Consider the following 13108-nt stretch of genomic DNA (forward strand, 5'->3'; position numbering starts at 1 on the left):
GCAAATGTATGAGAACTCTCAAAATTTTGTGAATGTCGACATTCACTAAATAACGACTAATGAATTTAACTTTTGTTATGAAACAAAAAATGAAACCAATAGGGAGTTTATCCTGGGAGGCTGATTCTGGCCCCAAAGCCTGCAAGGGATTGTGCTGGACCGGTAACAGCACAATCCCAGGATGGAATCAGCCTAGCCACTTCATTGCATCAATGCAAAAAAGCAGTACCCCAAAATTATGTCAAAAACATAATAATTAGAGCTTGAGCAATAAACATTCCTGTTGGAAAAATATTTTTTGTTTTCAAAACAAAAGTTTGATTCATCAAAAAAAGTGAAAAATCAAATATTAGGTACAAAGATTGAAGATAAACTGCAATCACGAAAATTTGAACAATTATTAATTCTATTATTTAGCATATTTTGTGTTTGATTTCCAATTATGTTCTTTGAAGGATTTGACTTGAAACATTCATTGTTTTTTCTTTTCCTTTCGTCTCTTGATCGCGACTCCTTATATGCTATTCTTGATTCGCCTTCAGAGTTTTTCGGTGAAAAGACAGAGCGAAAAATTTCCTTCCCTCGTTTTTCGTAAAACAAATACGTTTTCAATGACTGAACTTCCATTTTCTTCCATAGTATGATATTGCTTGGAATGTATCTGAAATTGTAATCAAAAAAAAAATGAACATTATATTAACACAAGAAAAGAAAACAAACTTTAAAAAGTATCTTCTTATAGAATTTGATGATTCATTCAAATTGGTTTCAGGAGACATTCCATTAAGAGAATATTTCTGAAAAAACTCAATCAAGTCATCAATATTATTCAACTCTGTTTCACCGTCAATGTTGTCGTTGATGCACCTTGTCAAATAACCGAATTCTCCGTCGCATTCACACTTTCCGTGTTTCTCGCAAAAGAATGAAAGTGTGCAATGCTTTCCACGCGCAAAGCGAGAAGAATCAGATAAGAGATAATGGAAAAGATAAGAATTTCGAAAGTGTGTTCCAGTGTCACACATAAAATGAAAAGTCTTTCTTTGTTGCAGAAAACTCAATCTCAACACGTTATCGAGACAGTCGATTACAAAACGATAATCGTGTGACATCACGTTTGACAAAAAATTGAAAACATGCTTTTCTATATTATTTTCTTTATTTCTCAGATAGACAATGATGCACAGATGAGACACCTCATGTTTGTTGTAGAAGTCCTTGCTGATATTGTTTTGCTTAATAGGCACATTCCAGTTTTCTTTAAAGTCGAACAAAAGCAATGCTTCATCTTTCGATATGTTATTTTTCAAAAGACGAAAGTGAGATTGTTGATTGGACGCAATTTTCTTATGATTCTCAATTAATGACATAATGACATTTTCATTTGCATCAAGTTGCTTTCCTTGTGTGATTAGATACTCCTTCCTCTTTTGAAGCGATTCATATCTCTGACAAAGATCACAGAGATCAGAACGCCTTTTGGCACGCTTTAAGTGAGTCGTTTTTTTGTAGAATGTGCTGAGAGACATTTTTATGTTCAACTCTTTAAATTTATCGTATAGCTTTGTTTTTGGCATGGAAATAAGTCTGGTTAGTTGCTTGTGCACAGTTGTCTCTCGCTTCGAACTTGCTTGATCATTAGATTTCAACGGATGAGAAAAACAAAATTCTTTATATTGATGATAATGAGAAGTTGAATGCATATTTCTTTGAGTTATTTTATTTGGTGATTTACATGTGGAGTTGGAAATGATAGATTTTGCGTGTTGTTTTTCATTTTTTGATACAGATAATGAGTTGGAAAATGATTGTGTTGTATCATCAATTGATCTTGAATGATGTGAAATGGAGTTTTTTTCTGATTCAATGAATGAATTTGATGAAGTGTTTGTATTGAAATACTGTGAAGTGAAGTTAGAAGTGTTTGGAATGTTGGAAATAAATTCAACAGATGTTCTTTGTTGATTATTCTGTTGAAACGAAGAAGTGGGGAGCACTTGTGAAGTGAAAACATTTGAGATTGTTGAAAAAGTTTTCTCAGATGAATTCTGTTGACGAGAAATAAACGTGTTGTTCGTTAGTGTTGGGGAAAATGGAATTTCAACAGAGTCCCGCTCATTATAGTTCACTTGAGCATAGACAGAAAGAATTGGTACGTTTCCACAACTTGCTTGTTCATCAATGATTGTTTGAATGTTGTTGCGAACGTGTGACACGTATGAATCGTTGCAATAAATCCAACCAAAACTTTGATTTGAAGATGAATAACTTAACAATTTGTGATGTTTGCATAAGCAAAAGAAATGCCCATTTTCATTGTTCTCAATGTGAAAAAGCAAAGCAATAAGTGAATAATTGTGAGCTCCTTCAACATGCTTTTTTAAGGCGTTGATTTCTCCATTTTCTTTTACAAAGCTAATGTTTTCGTCAATACAAAAATTCACGCTATGTTTTCCTTTTTCTTTTTCCAGAGAAATGGCAAAAAATTTGGGAAAAGAAAGAATATACAAGTTTGAAAAATGATTTGTTGTTTGTTTGCAATTTGAGCAAAATGCTTCCTTGTTGTTTGAATTTGAAAATTTAATAGTGAATGATTCATTGAATGATTGAACAATGTTGCTTCCATTAAGCCTAATAATCGGCGTTGATTCCAAAGCGCCAATTGTTTTGGAACCACAACAACAGCAAATTCTTGGGAATGTTATGTTCATGTTCATCAAGTTATTCAATTCTGGCAGCACACAGATTAAATCACTGAACATGTTGGTAAATGTGAGATAAAATTCTTGTTGAGCCCTTTGCTCAAGCCTGTGCCTTGTTTCCCAATTTCTTGCAAAAGGCTCCGTCCACGAACAATTGTCAAATGAATGCGTTGGTGATGAACTTTTCGATGAGTAATACACAATTGAGAACAATTTTGTATGAAATGAAGACAGTTTTCCTTTTCTTTTTTGAATCTTGCCACAATGAGTCACAATAACTCTAAATATTTGAATGACAGAGGCAAGGCAACATGTATTTCCATAATTGTGCAGTGATAAATTGTTCAGAATATCTGATAAGATTATTGTGATCATTTTGATTCACATGATGGTCATCAAAATTTGAAGCTGGTTCAATAATGGTATTATCGATCTGATTGTCAAATTGGTTGCTTGAAGAATGACAGCAGTCAGTATCCATTCGTATATCTTCATTTCTCAGATATAACATATCTTTATTGCTGTCATGACAACGCTCAACATCATCATGCAAACAAATAATTGGTGTTTGTTCAAAAAGTTCTCCAACTTCACACTGCAATGATGAATGAGCACCTTCGTATTCAACTTCCATGTTATTGTCATTTTCATTCGTAAAGGGGGAAATATTACTCTCTGAAAATTCATAACTCGAATTTTCTTCAGGAATGAAATAGTTTTTCAGAGGATCATCGTCCTGCTCCATATTCGAATCACTGTTGATGATAGTAAAATCGTCATCAAAAGAAACAAAATGATCTTTCTCTGTTTTTTGATTAAAGAAAAGATGTTTAATTTTATCAATTTTAGAAATTGTTCCAAAAATTAGTAATAAAAAAAGCAGACTTTTTTTCGAATGAGAAATTCGACAGATATTTTCAGACGATTCAGTCGAATTTTCCAATAAAAACTTCTGAAAAACCGCTTCATCTTCACTTGATAATTTTAAACATTTATTTATAAAAATAAAAAAGAAAAGAAATGAAAATTATTTAAAAAAAAAAAGAAACTTTTCTTTGAAGGTGGAATAGGAGGTTTTTGTGGAGATCCAATTTCAAAGGAGAGATTGCTGCTGTTCTGTTTTGCGTGGTTGTAGTTGCCGGCCGAACAGCTGAATCCAAACTGCCGCAAATGCGAAAGAGAGTATTCATGACATACACTCTTTAATAAGGCAACTTTTGTGTGGATGTTTTGTTTGTTGTTATATATGCTGACAATTCTCATTAAAACGAAATTGTTTGTATCTGATGAAATAATGTGAATTGTTTGATTATTGATTATAACAAATAATAATAAATTATAACAAACCATTAAACATTTTCTGAATTCTTGCTGAAATAGCTTTCCCCTTGTTTGTGTGCAGCAGCATGAACTCCAGCAGCTCAGACACTTGGTTGGATGAAATTTTTTCCATGTATTGCCAAACAGCGGAACACTTCTCGCTTTTTCTTGAAGGAGACAAAATAGAAAACTGCATTTATCAATGTGATAAATTGGTAAAAAATTATTTTTGTTCACAAAGAAAAAATGAAGCGATAAAGGTTATCGCTTCCATAATCTGAATATATATCTCCTTTTTTTTCACAATGGAAAATTTCATGTGAAAAATTTCCTTCAAACAAGCAAATTCAATCCATTATTATAATCCCTTCCGTTTTCATTTCTTTTTCTTTTTGATATTTTTTTTTGATTGCTTTTTTATTCAACTTTCGGCTTCTTCTATAAATTGAAGTTGCAATTTCAAAGACGAAGTGTACGCTGTATTGTCATGTTGGAAAGACAAAAGCTACTAAAAACTTTGAGTGCTATGCAAAGAAGTTCGTTGATGATTGTGTTGAAGATTTTCAACATCAGAAACTATTTTTGTTCGTGAATTGCTCTGTGGGTTTGAATCGAATTGATATGAACACTTGACAAAAACAACAAACAATGCAACATGCTGTGCATTTATGTGAATGACGGAAATATTTTACTATTGTGAAAACAAATTTAAAAGTATTCTCTGAGTTTGCATTATTTCGCAATTTTACAGATTTTTATAGAAAACAAACTATGTTCCACTATTTTTTTAGGAAAGTTCTTTGAATTCGGAAATTTATTTCTTTTCATCGTTAAAATTGATTTTTTCAAAATCCATATCAAAGAAAAATCTCAATATATAAATCTTTTTTCAAAACTTTTTTTGAAGTGTGTTCAGACAGAAAAGTTCTTCTTTTGAAGATTGAAATATTCTCTATATTTGTATTGATATTGTTTTATTCAGGTTATCTTGAAAGTTTGTTCTTTTCAAAATGGAAAATTCCTTGAAGTGTGAATAAATAAGCTAATGCGTCAATACATCTGTTTGAATCAGAATCAATAACAATAATAATAATACCATCCTGCTTTTTGATATCTTTTATTTCCCTTCCCCAAATGAAGATTTTTCATCTCATTCATTCACTCCTGCTCTTCTTCTTTCTTTCTTTCTCCTTTTCTTTCTTTTCTATCTCTTAATTTTCATCTTTCTCTTCCATTTTTCCTTTTTCTTCCTCTCTTCCATGCGGCACTAGTGCTGCTTCTTCCTTTCTCCTTTCTCCTTCTCTTTCTATTTCGACTCCAACGTACACAATTCATCCTTCATCCGTTCCTTCCATTCCTTCTTCTTCAACATTCAACACAATCTGAAGAAGCATGCCAACCTGGTTCTCCATTAAAGATATGAGGAAGCAAAGAGAAGAAGACGGTGAAAGGTGAAAAGCCATAATACTTATCAACATCATTTCAGCACTTGCAGTTGACAGTTCGGATGTGTCTACGATGAATGCTTTATGCACATTGGCAGCAGTGATGGACAACATATAGAGGCGGCTGCATATTGTGGTGCCTGAGCCAGCTGAAGTGAATGAAAATCACAGATAGTCGTTTCTGAGGGAGCAACAGACGCTGCGAAGATATGTTGTTGTGCGTTGGGGTGTGATGTGTGGAGGTGTTGCTTGCACCTGGATTATTGCACTTTTTGCAAAGCTTTCGGTTCTGCTAGTGATGCAGCTTGAGTCACTTGCAGCGTCGGTGGGCACGAAGTCGGGGAGCAAGCGGATCCTTGCAGCGGCAGATGTGAATACGTTCCCGTCGATCTGCGATCTGTTTGACCTGTTGCTGCAGATGTGGTGATAGCCGCAGTCGAGGCGTGTGGTGGTGAAGCTGGAGAGATTATGGAGGAGGAGCTGGAGCGGGCGGGGCTGAGGATGGAGGATGAGGTTCTATCATCTGCAGTGATTGCGCTGGTGGTGCTGGAGGAGCGGGAAGAAGCAGAGGAAGGAGAAAAGGGAGGCAAAGAGGGAGAAGAAAAGGGAGAAGAAAATGGAGAAGAAGATGGAGGGAGAGAGGTAGGTGATGGGAATGAGGAGAACGGCAGGTATCCTACAGCGCACAGAGAGTATGTGGAGAAAATCAAAGAGAAACAGGGGAAACTGGAAGAAACGATGTCGCCGCTGGTTGTGGAGGCGCTTGGGCTGAGTGGGCTGAGGTTTGTAAAGGCAGAGGCTGAGGCGGGTGCAAACAAGCAGCATTCAGAAGAACCAGAATTGTGCAGTTCTTCTCCATCCGATGGAACCCAACTGGAGAACAGGAGGGCAGAAGAAGAAGAGGCAGATGGGTCTTTGGGCATAACTTTTGATGGAAGTGCAGAGAGAGTGAGAAAAGATGAGGAACAAGTGGAAATGTCTGCGAATGGTTTGGAGATGAATGAGGAGCGAGGAAAAGAGAGTGGTTTGATTGACTTGGAGGAAGAAGTGGAAGAAGAAAGAGATAATAAGGGATTGAGGAAAGGTACACACAACAAAGTATTCCAATACCCTCAAAAGCCAAAGGAATATAAAAAAACTGTAAAGAATTTGACTGGGGATGAATTATGTGACACATTGGAAAAGCTTGAAAAGTTGCCTGGGTTATTTTGTGAGGAAGAAACGCTGCCTCTTCTGCAGCCATTGGGAGAACAGAGGGAAGAAGGAGGGGAAGGGAAGAGAGGAGCAGCAAAACATCGTCTTCTTGGTTGGAACAATGACATTCGGAATTGTTTGAAAAGACGGAATATGATGAATGAGCATCATCCTTCTCCTTCTTCACCATTATCACCTTCATTTGCCTAAAATGCATTGAATGATGGGAGTCAGCCTCATTTTTAGCATCTGAGTAGAAGTGCTTCAGTTGTGATGCAGCAAGAAGAATGCAAACAGATTCCTCTATCATCATCATCTGTTTCTTGTTCTTCTTCACTGCTTTCTGCATCGCCATCCGATTCATCCTCTTAAACAATCCAGCCTTCCTCTGCCTTTGGACTGTATTACACCAACTTCAATTCTTCTTTTTCACCATCTTCTTCTTCTTCTTCTTCTTCTTCTTCTTCTTCTTCTTCTTCTTCATTTCCTTTATCTTCTTCCGATTCTTTAATTTCTTTTTCGTCATTTCCTTTTCCACAAGCTGTACCATCTTCAACTTCATTGTTATCTTCTTCTTTAACTCCTTCAATATCATTTTCACTCACTTGACATTGGATCAGATCATCGACCTTCTGATGTGTATTTGCTGTTCAATCTGCAGCTCCGCAAAACCGAAAGGAAAATAGCTTCATTCACTTTTCCTAAACTCGGCAGATCAATCGTCAAATGATTCTTCGTTTCATTTTTTTTTAACATTTCCGATGGTGAAAAAAGCCATCTATTCAGCATCAGTCTTTTCATATTATCTTCTTCATTGTCTTCTTCAACGCCTTCTTCGATGAACATCAAGAATTATGTTGATTTTTTCATTTCATTCAACTCCTCTCGAATTCACCAAGAGGCATTTAAATCTGCTGAAATAGGAAACTAAAAAGTAATATTCATTCTGACATAGAATTTCAGCCAGACCTAACACGGAGATGAAATGGGTAATATTGATCCGGAATAGCCGAACATCAGGCATGCAGCAAAAAATAGAGATTGCCTCTGACTTTTTTCATTTGGAAGATGAAAGAATTCACCGAAAACAGAAAGAACAGAACAGGATAGGATGTTTGGGGCGAATGATTATGAGGATGATCTTCGATTGATTTCACAACGTCATTTGCCTTCAATGGAACGAGAGGATGATTAAATGAGGAGAACATAATTTATTAGAAAACAAATGATCGAAGGATAATTCTATTAAAAACATGGGACGAATAACAGATTGACATCTGAATCAGAAAGGCGATAAAATTATAATTTGTAGAAAACCTTCGAATGAGCTTGAAGAAATTATTTTTGAAGAAAGGAAAACGGATGATTCCATTTAGCAACGAGCTTTATTTTCATTTGATGAAGAAGCCAAATCAAATGGAAAATGACAAAGAAATAATATAACCTGTGCTGATTTTGGGCTCTTTGAAAGATATGTGATGATATGTGCTTTAGTTGAAAAGAAGATGGAAGCTCATAAATATGAAGTGAAATGGAAAATTATCAGAATTTGAAGAAATAGTTTTGAAAATTGTGATAAAGTTCATCATTTGTAGTGAATTTTGTATCGACAGCGCTGAATATGAGAGTCTTTGTGGGAGTGAAAGTGGAGACGAGAAAAGAGAGAGAGGCATCGCTGAAGGGAGCAATGCATCCGAGGGCATACTCCACTGTGGCACAGGGGCTTTGCTGTGTTTTGCCACAGGCATCGACATCACTTCCACCATTTGAGACTATTTTGTTCTGGTCGATGATCGGAAGCCAGCCATTATACACGGTATTATCTGCTTGTCCATTATTCCAGACTCTTTTTGATTCTGTTGTTGATCCACATTGCTGGAATGGGGATTGTGTAATATCACTTCCGTAAAAGAACACATCATTTCCCCTGCCATTAGTTGCTGTATTTCCATCGAAGAAACAGAATGTGATGAATTTCATTTCATTCATCCAGTTATATGTTGCATAACAGTAAATGGCAGCGCCTCCATATTTGACAGAGGCAGTTAATTTGTTGTTTATAAACTGGCAATCATTTACAATAAATTGACTTGGCTTATTGCTTGGAGGATATGAAAATGTCAGAGAACCAGCAGCATCACCACCAGAATTTGAGATACACTTGCATTTAGAAAACAGGAATTGAAAATTTAACTGATTATTATTTAGTCCAAAATACCAACCAGTTCCGCACCAATTTGTGATCGAACAACTTTCCACTCTGTTTTCTGAGAATGTCCAAGCAGAATTTGATTGAGGAGTCCATATCGCTGCTGCTCCTCCATGAGCAGCTGAACAGCTCGAGAAATTGGATTTTGTGAGGCTGATTTTCAACAAGTAATCACAACATAACGCTCCACCACTGTATCCACCTGTGGTTGAACAATTGTTGAATGAGCAAGAAGTGATTGTGAGATTTGCATTTGTACAAGAAACACAAAGTGCACCTCCTGCAGAAGATCCACCAGTTGAATCATTCCATTCGCACCACTCAAAGTGATGGCTGTTCAGATCGAATGAAGTCAGTCTTCCAGGTTTCACTCTTTGAGATTCAGTTCCTATATGAACCACAGGATCATTTGATAAAGAGCGTGTTTGGTGAAGGAAAGAGGTGTTGAATGCAGAGAGAGAAGTTGATGGGCTGTTGAGGTTGGGGAGGATGGTTCCATCGATGGGGTTGTGAGTGTGTTTGAAGATGGTTGAGTGGATGGAGAGAGATGAGTGAAGGGAGAAAGAGGGGATTGTATTGATGTTTGTGTTGGTGGAAGAGGAAGAAGAGGAAGATGTGGTTGAGGTGAAAGGATTGAGTGAATGTGAAGGAAGGGATGGAAGAGATGGATGGGATTGGGGAGAGGAGATGTGGCATAGGTGTAAATTGTACCACTTTCAGTTTGGACTTTTTCAAAATTTGAATATTATGGTGTTAATCTACACAATTTAACTAAGCGATCCAAGGAGGGAAAATTCGAAATTCGACAAAAAAATTTCTTTCAAAAATTTTAAATTTTCTGCACCCATAATTTTTTTATTTTGATCATGTTTTATTGAAATTTCTTTTTCTTGCTTGACATAATTCGAATGAAATTATCAATTCAATCGAACAAGATAAAATATAGTTTTTATTGTTTGTTTTGATGAATATTTACCTATATTACTTTTTATGTTGCTTATTTATATCGATTTGATAATTTCATATTTCACAAGGATTCGCGCAATTATTTGTTTACACTTTCAAGATGAAATAGATAACAACTTATATAAAAGGAATTAACATGATTGGTTTGAAAAATATTCGTAATAATAAGATATTTATATGTATTTAATATTTATTGATTTATATTCTATTATTGGTAATGTATTCGTAGGAACTGGGATGAATTTCTGTTTATGAAAGGATGAAGGGAAAGCTGGATTGTGGCAGATGTATTTATTGAGTGAGGTTTAAGAGCAGTTGGCATTTTGAAAGGTGAGGATAGGAAAAGGAGATGAAGAACATTGAGAGTGCGTCGAGTTTGCTGCAACAAGAGAGGGAAGATGAAGGAAGGGGAGCATTTGAATGATATAATGCATGAAGGGAATAGGAAATATCCTTGAAAATTCACAAAAAAAAAGTAATGTTATTTTTGGAGTGATATTTCAAACACTTTTTTCTGTTATTTCTCATCCGCGTTGTTGTTTTCTTTTTCGTTACATCTTCTATTTCGTTCATTGATGTTTGTGGTTTGTTATTGTTTGAACAATTATTCATAACTGTTTTAAACAAAGCATTCACAACAAGCTCGATTATAACAATGCATTCATGTGTTATTTTGACTTTGGATAGCTGCAAACGTTAGCCGATACAATTATAAAAGAAATGAGTGCGAATTAGTAAAAACTTGCACAAATAAAAAACAATTAATTCAATTATTCATCTTTTTCAAAGTTTTATTAATTAAAGATAAAAAAAATAGCAATGAGCAAATAGCGCATTCTTATAATTTAAAAAAATTGCAAAGTTGGTTTTTTAAATTGCTTCTGTCTGGATAAGGAATTATGTACCACTCTATCTGCAGTGTGTGATTCGATATTTGTGGTGCAGAGTTCGAATTTATTTTTTTTTTCACCTTTAATAGAAATTAATAGAAACTGTGGTGGAGATGGTACAAAAAGCAAATCCAAGATTGGATTCTCTCCTTCAGACCTGTGATTTGCCGTTATTTCAACAGGCAAAAATATTTCGACTCCAACATACATCCAAACACATTTGTCGACAAACTTCCTATTCCGTTGTCCAAGTAGAAGAAAGAGAATTCTTTGCAATCACGCTCTCTGTCTTCCCTTAACTTGTCATTATTATCTTCTTTTCCCAACACTGATCTTCGCCCCTTCGCTCACATGCCTCCCATCCAGCAACGTGATTGTCGAGCTCAGCTGCGCCATGCTCGACCCCACTGCATGCCCCACTGTCTTGCACGGCGCTGCCTCGCTCATCCCACACAGATTGTTTGCGTCACTTCCATCCACCCCAACATATCGATCCTTCATCCCTTCCTTCACCCAATCCTTCTTTTCTGTATGCTTGTAATACCAATTGTTTGATTGTGAATATGCATGACAAATTCTATTTTCATTTGTATTCGTTGTGTATGATTCATAGAACGGATTATTCGATGAAAAGAGATTGTAGTCATCTCGAAAATACACATCATGGCCATATGGAGTGGAATTAGTGCAACTACAATCGTGGAAGAAGAAGAAATAGCAATAAAGGTTGTTGCTTGGAGCTATTTGTTGATTTGGGTAAAATCTAAATCCTCCGCCATATGACACTGCAGAGCACGAAATGAACTGGAGGCTCCTCATTTTGAATGCAGCTGGAACAGCTCTACAATACATCCCTCCGCCATAAGAATTTGTAAGAGAGCATGAAGTGAATAAGCACTCAAACACACACGCACTCTCCCCTCCCTCATTTTCTGTTCCAATACAGAAAGATCCAGAAACCTGAAAATTATCGAGATAAAGTCCTCCTCCATTACTGTATGCCTTACAGATCTGGAACTCGCACCCACTGATCCGAACACACGATGAAATCGTCAAAATGAACATTCCACCCCCTCGATAACTTTGCGCAGTACATGAATCAAATGTGTTATTCACAATCTCAACAGACTTAATATTGTAGCAATTTATTCCGCCGCCTGCATAATGAGCATAGCAGTTGCTGAAAGTGCAATGAGAAACAGACACAGAGGCAGATGATTGACTGAACATGCAGATTGCCCCTCCACTTGACATTCCATCTGAGTATGAATTTTCTGTTCCTGTTGTCTTCGACCCATTCCACTCGCACCAAATAAACGAATTTGCTCCATTTTCCGTTGTGTTTTGTCTCCCTGGCTTCAATGGTACCTCTGCATTTCCTTCACATTTCACATTCCTTGTCCTGCAACACCCAATAAACGAGGTGTTTGAGGCAGTCAAAGAGGCATAGGGGTTGTTGAGGTAATGAACAATTCCGCCATCATATGCATCACAGACTGATGAAAATGAGCAACTATTCATAAAACATGTGATTTGGGTTGACATTGTGGTTGAAGGTGAGCATGCCTCATTTGCTGTTGAGATGTTGAAAATTGTCAAATGAGAAAGGGATACAAGGGGTATAGATGGTGAAAAGAAAAATGGGGAAGAAGATGAGAAATGCGATTCGCTCACAAAAATTCTTCCTATACATTCTCCTCCTTCCCCACTCCTCTTGGCAAAGCGTCGCAAAATATCATTATGTGGATATATCCCTTTTTCTGCCTCTATTGCTGCTGCTTCCGAAAAGATTTTTGTAAAAAAAAATTCCACAAAATTTCTTTTCCCGTTCGCTCCATTTTTTCCGTTTCGCTCATTCTGCCAAACACTCTTCGGTTGCCCATTTCTCCCAATTTCTTCTAGGAATGCTCATAAAAAAGGCAGTGTTTCCACATCCCATGTTTCATGCTCCCCCAGCGCTTCTCATAACACCTGATCGCATCACACATCAATCAAATCAAAAAATACAAATACAAATAAAAATAAAAAATGGAACATGAAGAAAATGAACAAACAAGAATAAAATACCTCCACAAATCTTCATTTCCCTTCACTCCCCTCATCCCCTGTTTGCCTCTCTCCAAATACCTCTCACCCCAACATCATCCACTCCAAGCACCACACCACACCACGCCTTCGCCTTTCAAATCTAATTCCGAATAAAGAAAAAATTAAATGTTGTTTTCACCCGCTCTTCCATTGCCCATTCAATTTCACTCTCAGCATTTTTCTCTCTCCTCTTCCTCCATCCAGCCCTCAATCCAAAAAAATGCAGTTGAAGCCTGATCTTCATTTTGCCAAAAATGTTTCAAGTTCAGTTCAATTTAAAAGAGAGAAAATACA

At 36.4% G+C, this 13108-nt stretch overlaps 3 protein-coding genes across 3 annotated transcripts; 2 read left to right on the plus strand and 1 right to left on the minus strand.

Moving 5' to 3' along the window:
• Positions 1–5935: 5935 nt before the first annotated feature.
• Positions 5936–6871, plus strand: MONOS_11208 (uncharacterized protein; the record flags this gene model as incomplete). Its single annotated transcript, XM_067863718.1, has 1 exon — positions 5936–6871. One exon carries the CDS (start codon positions 5936–5938, stop codon positions 6869–6871), a length of 936 nt encoding a protein of 311 aa, XP_067735135.1.
• Positions 6872–8282: 1411 nt separating this feature from the next.
• On the plus strand, positions 8283–8570 carry MONOS_11207 (uncharacterized protein; the record flags this gene model as incomplete). The annotated part of the gene is made up of 1 exon (XM_067863717.1): positions 8283–8570. The coding sequence occupies one exon, from the start codon at positions 8283–8285 to the stop codon at positions 8568–8570; it is 288 nt and encodes a 95-aa protein (XP_067735136.1).
• Positions 8571–11035: 2465 nt separating this feature from the next.
• MONOS_11206 (uncharacterized protein) lies at positions 11036–12247 on the minus strand (the record flags this gene model as incomplete). Its single annotated transcript, XM_067863716.1, has 1 exon — positions 11036–12247. The coding sequence occupies one exon, from the start codon at positions 12245–12247 to the stop codon at positions 11036–11038; it is 1212 nt and encodes a 403-aa protein (XP_067735137.1).
• Between the last annotated feature and the right edge of the window lie 861 nt (positions 12248–13108).

Source organism: Monocercomonoides exilis (genome assembly GCF_001643675.1).
Source record: "Monocercomonoides exilis strain PA203 chromosome Unknown scaffold3-2548433, whole genome shotgun sequence".
Classification (NCBI taxonomy): Eukaryota; Preaxostyla; order Oxymonadida; family Polymastigidae; genus Monocercomonoides; species Monocercomonoides exilis.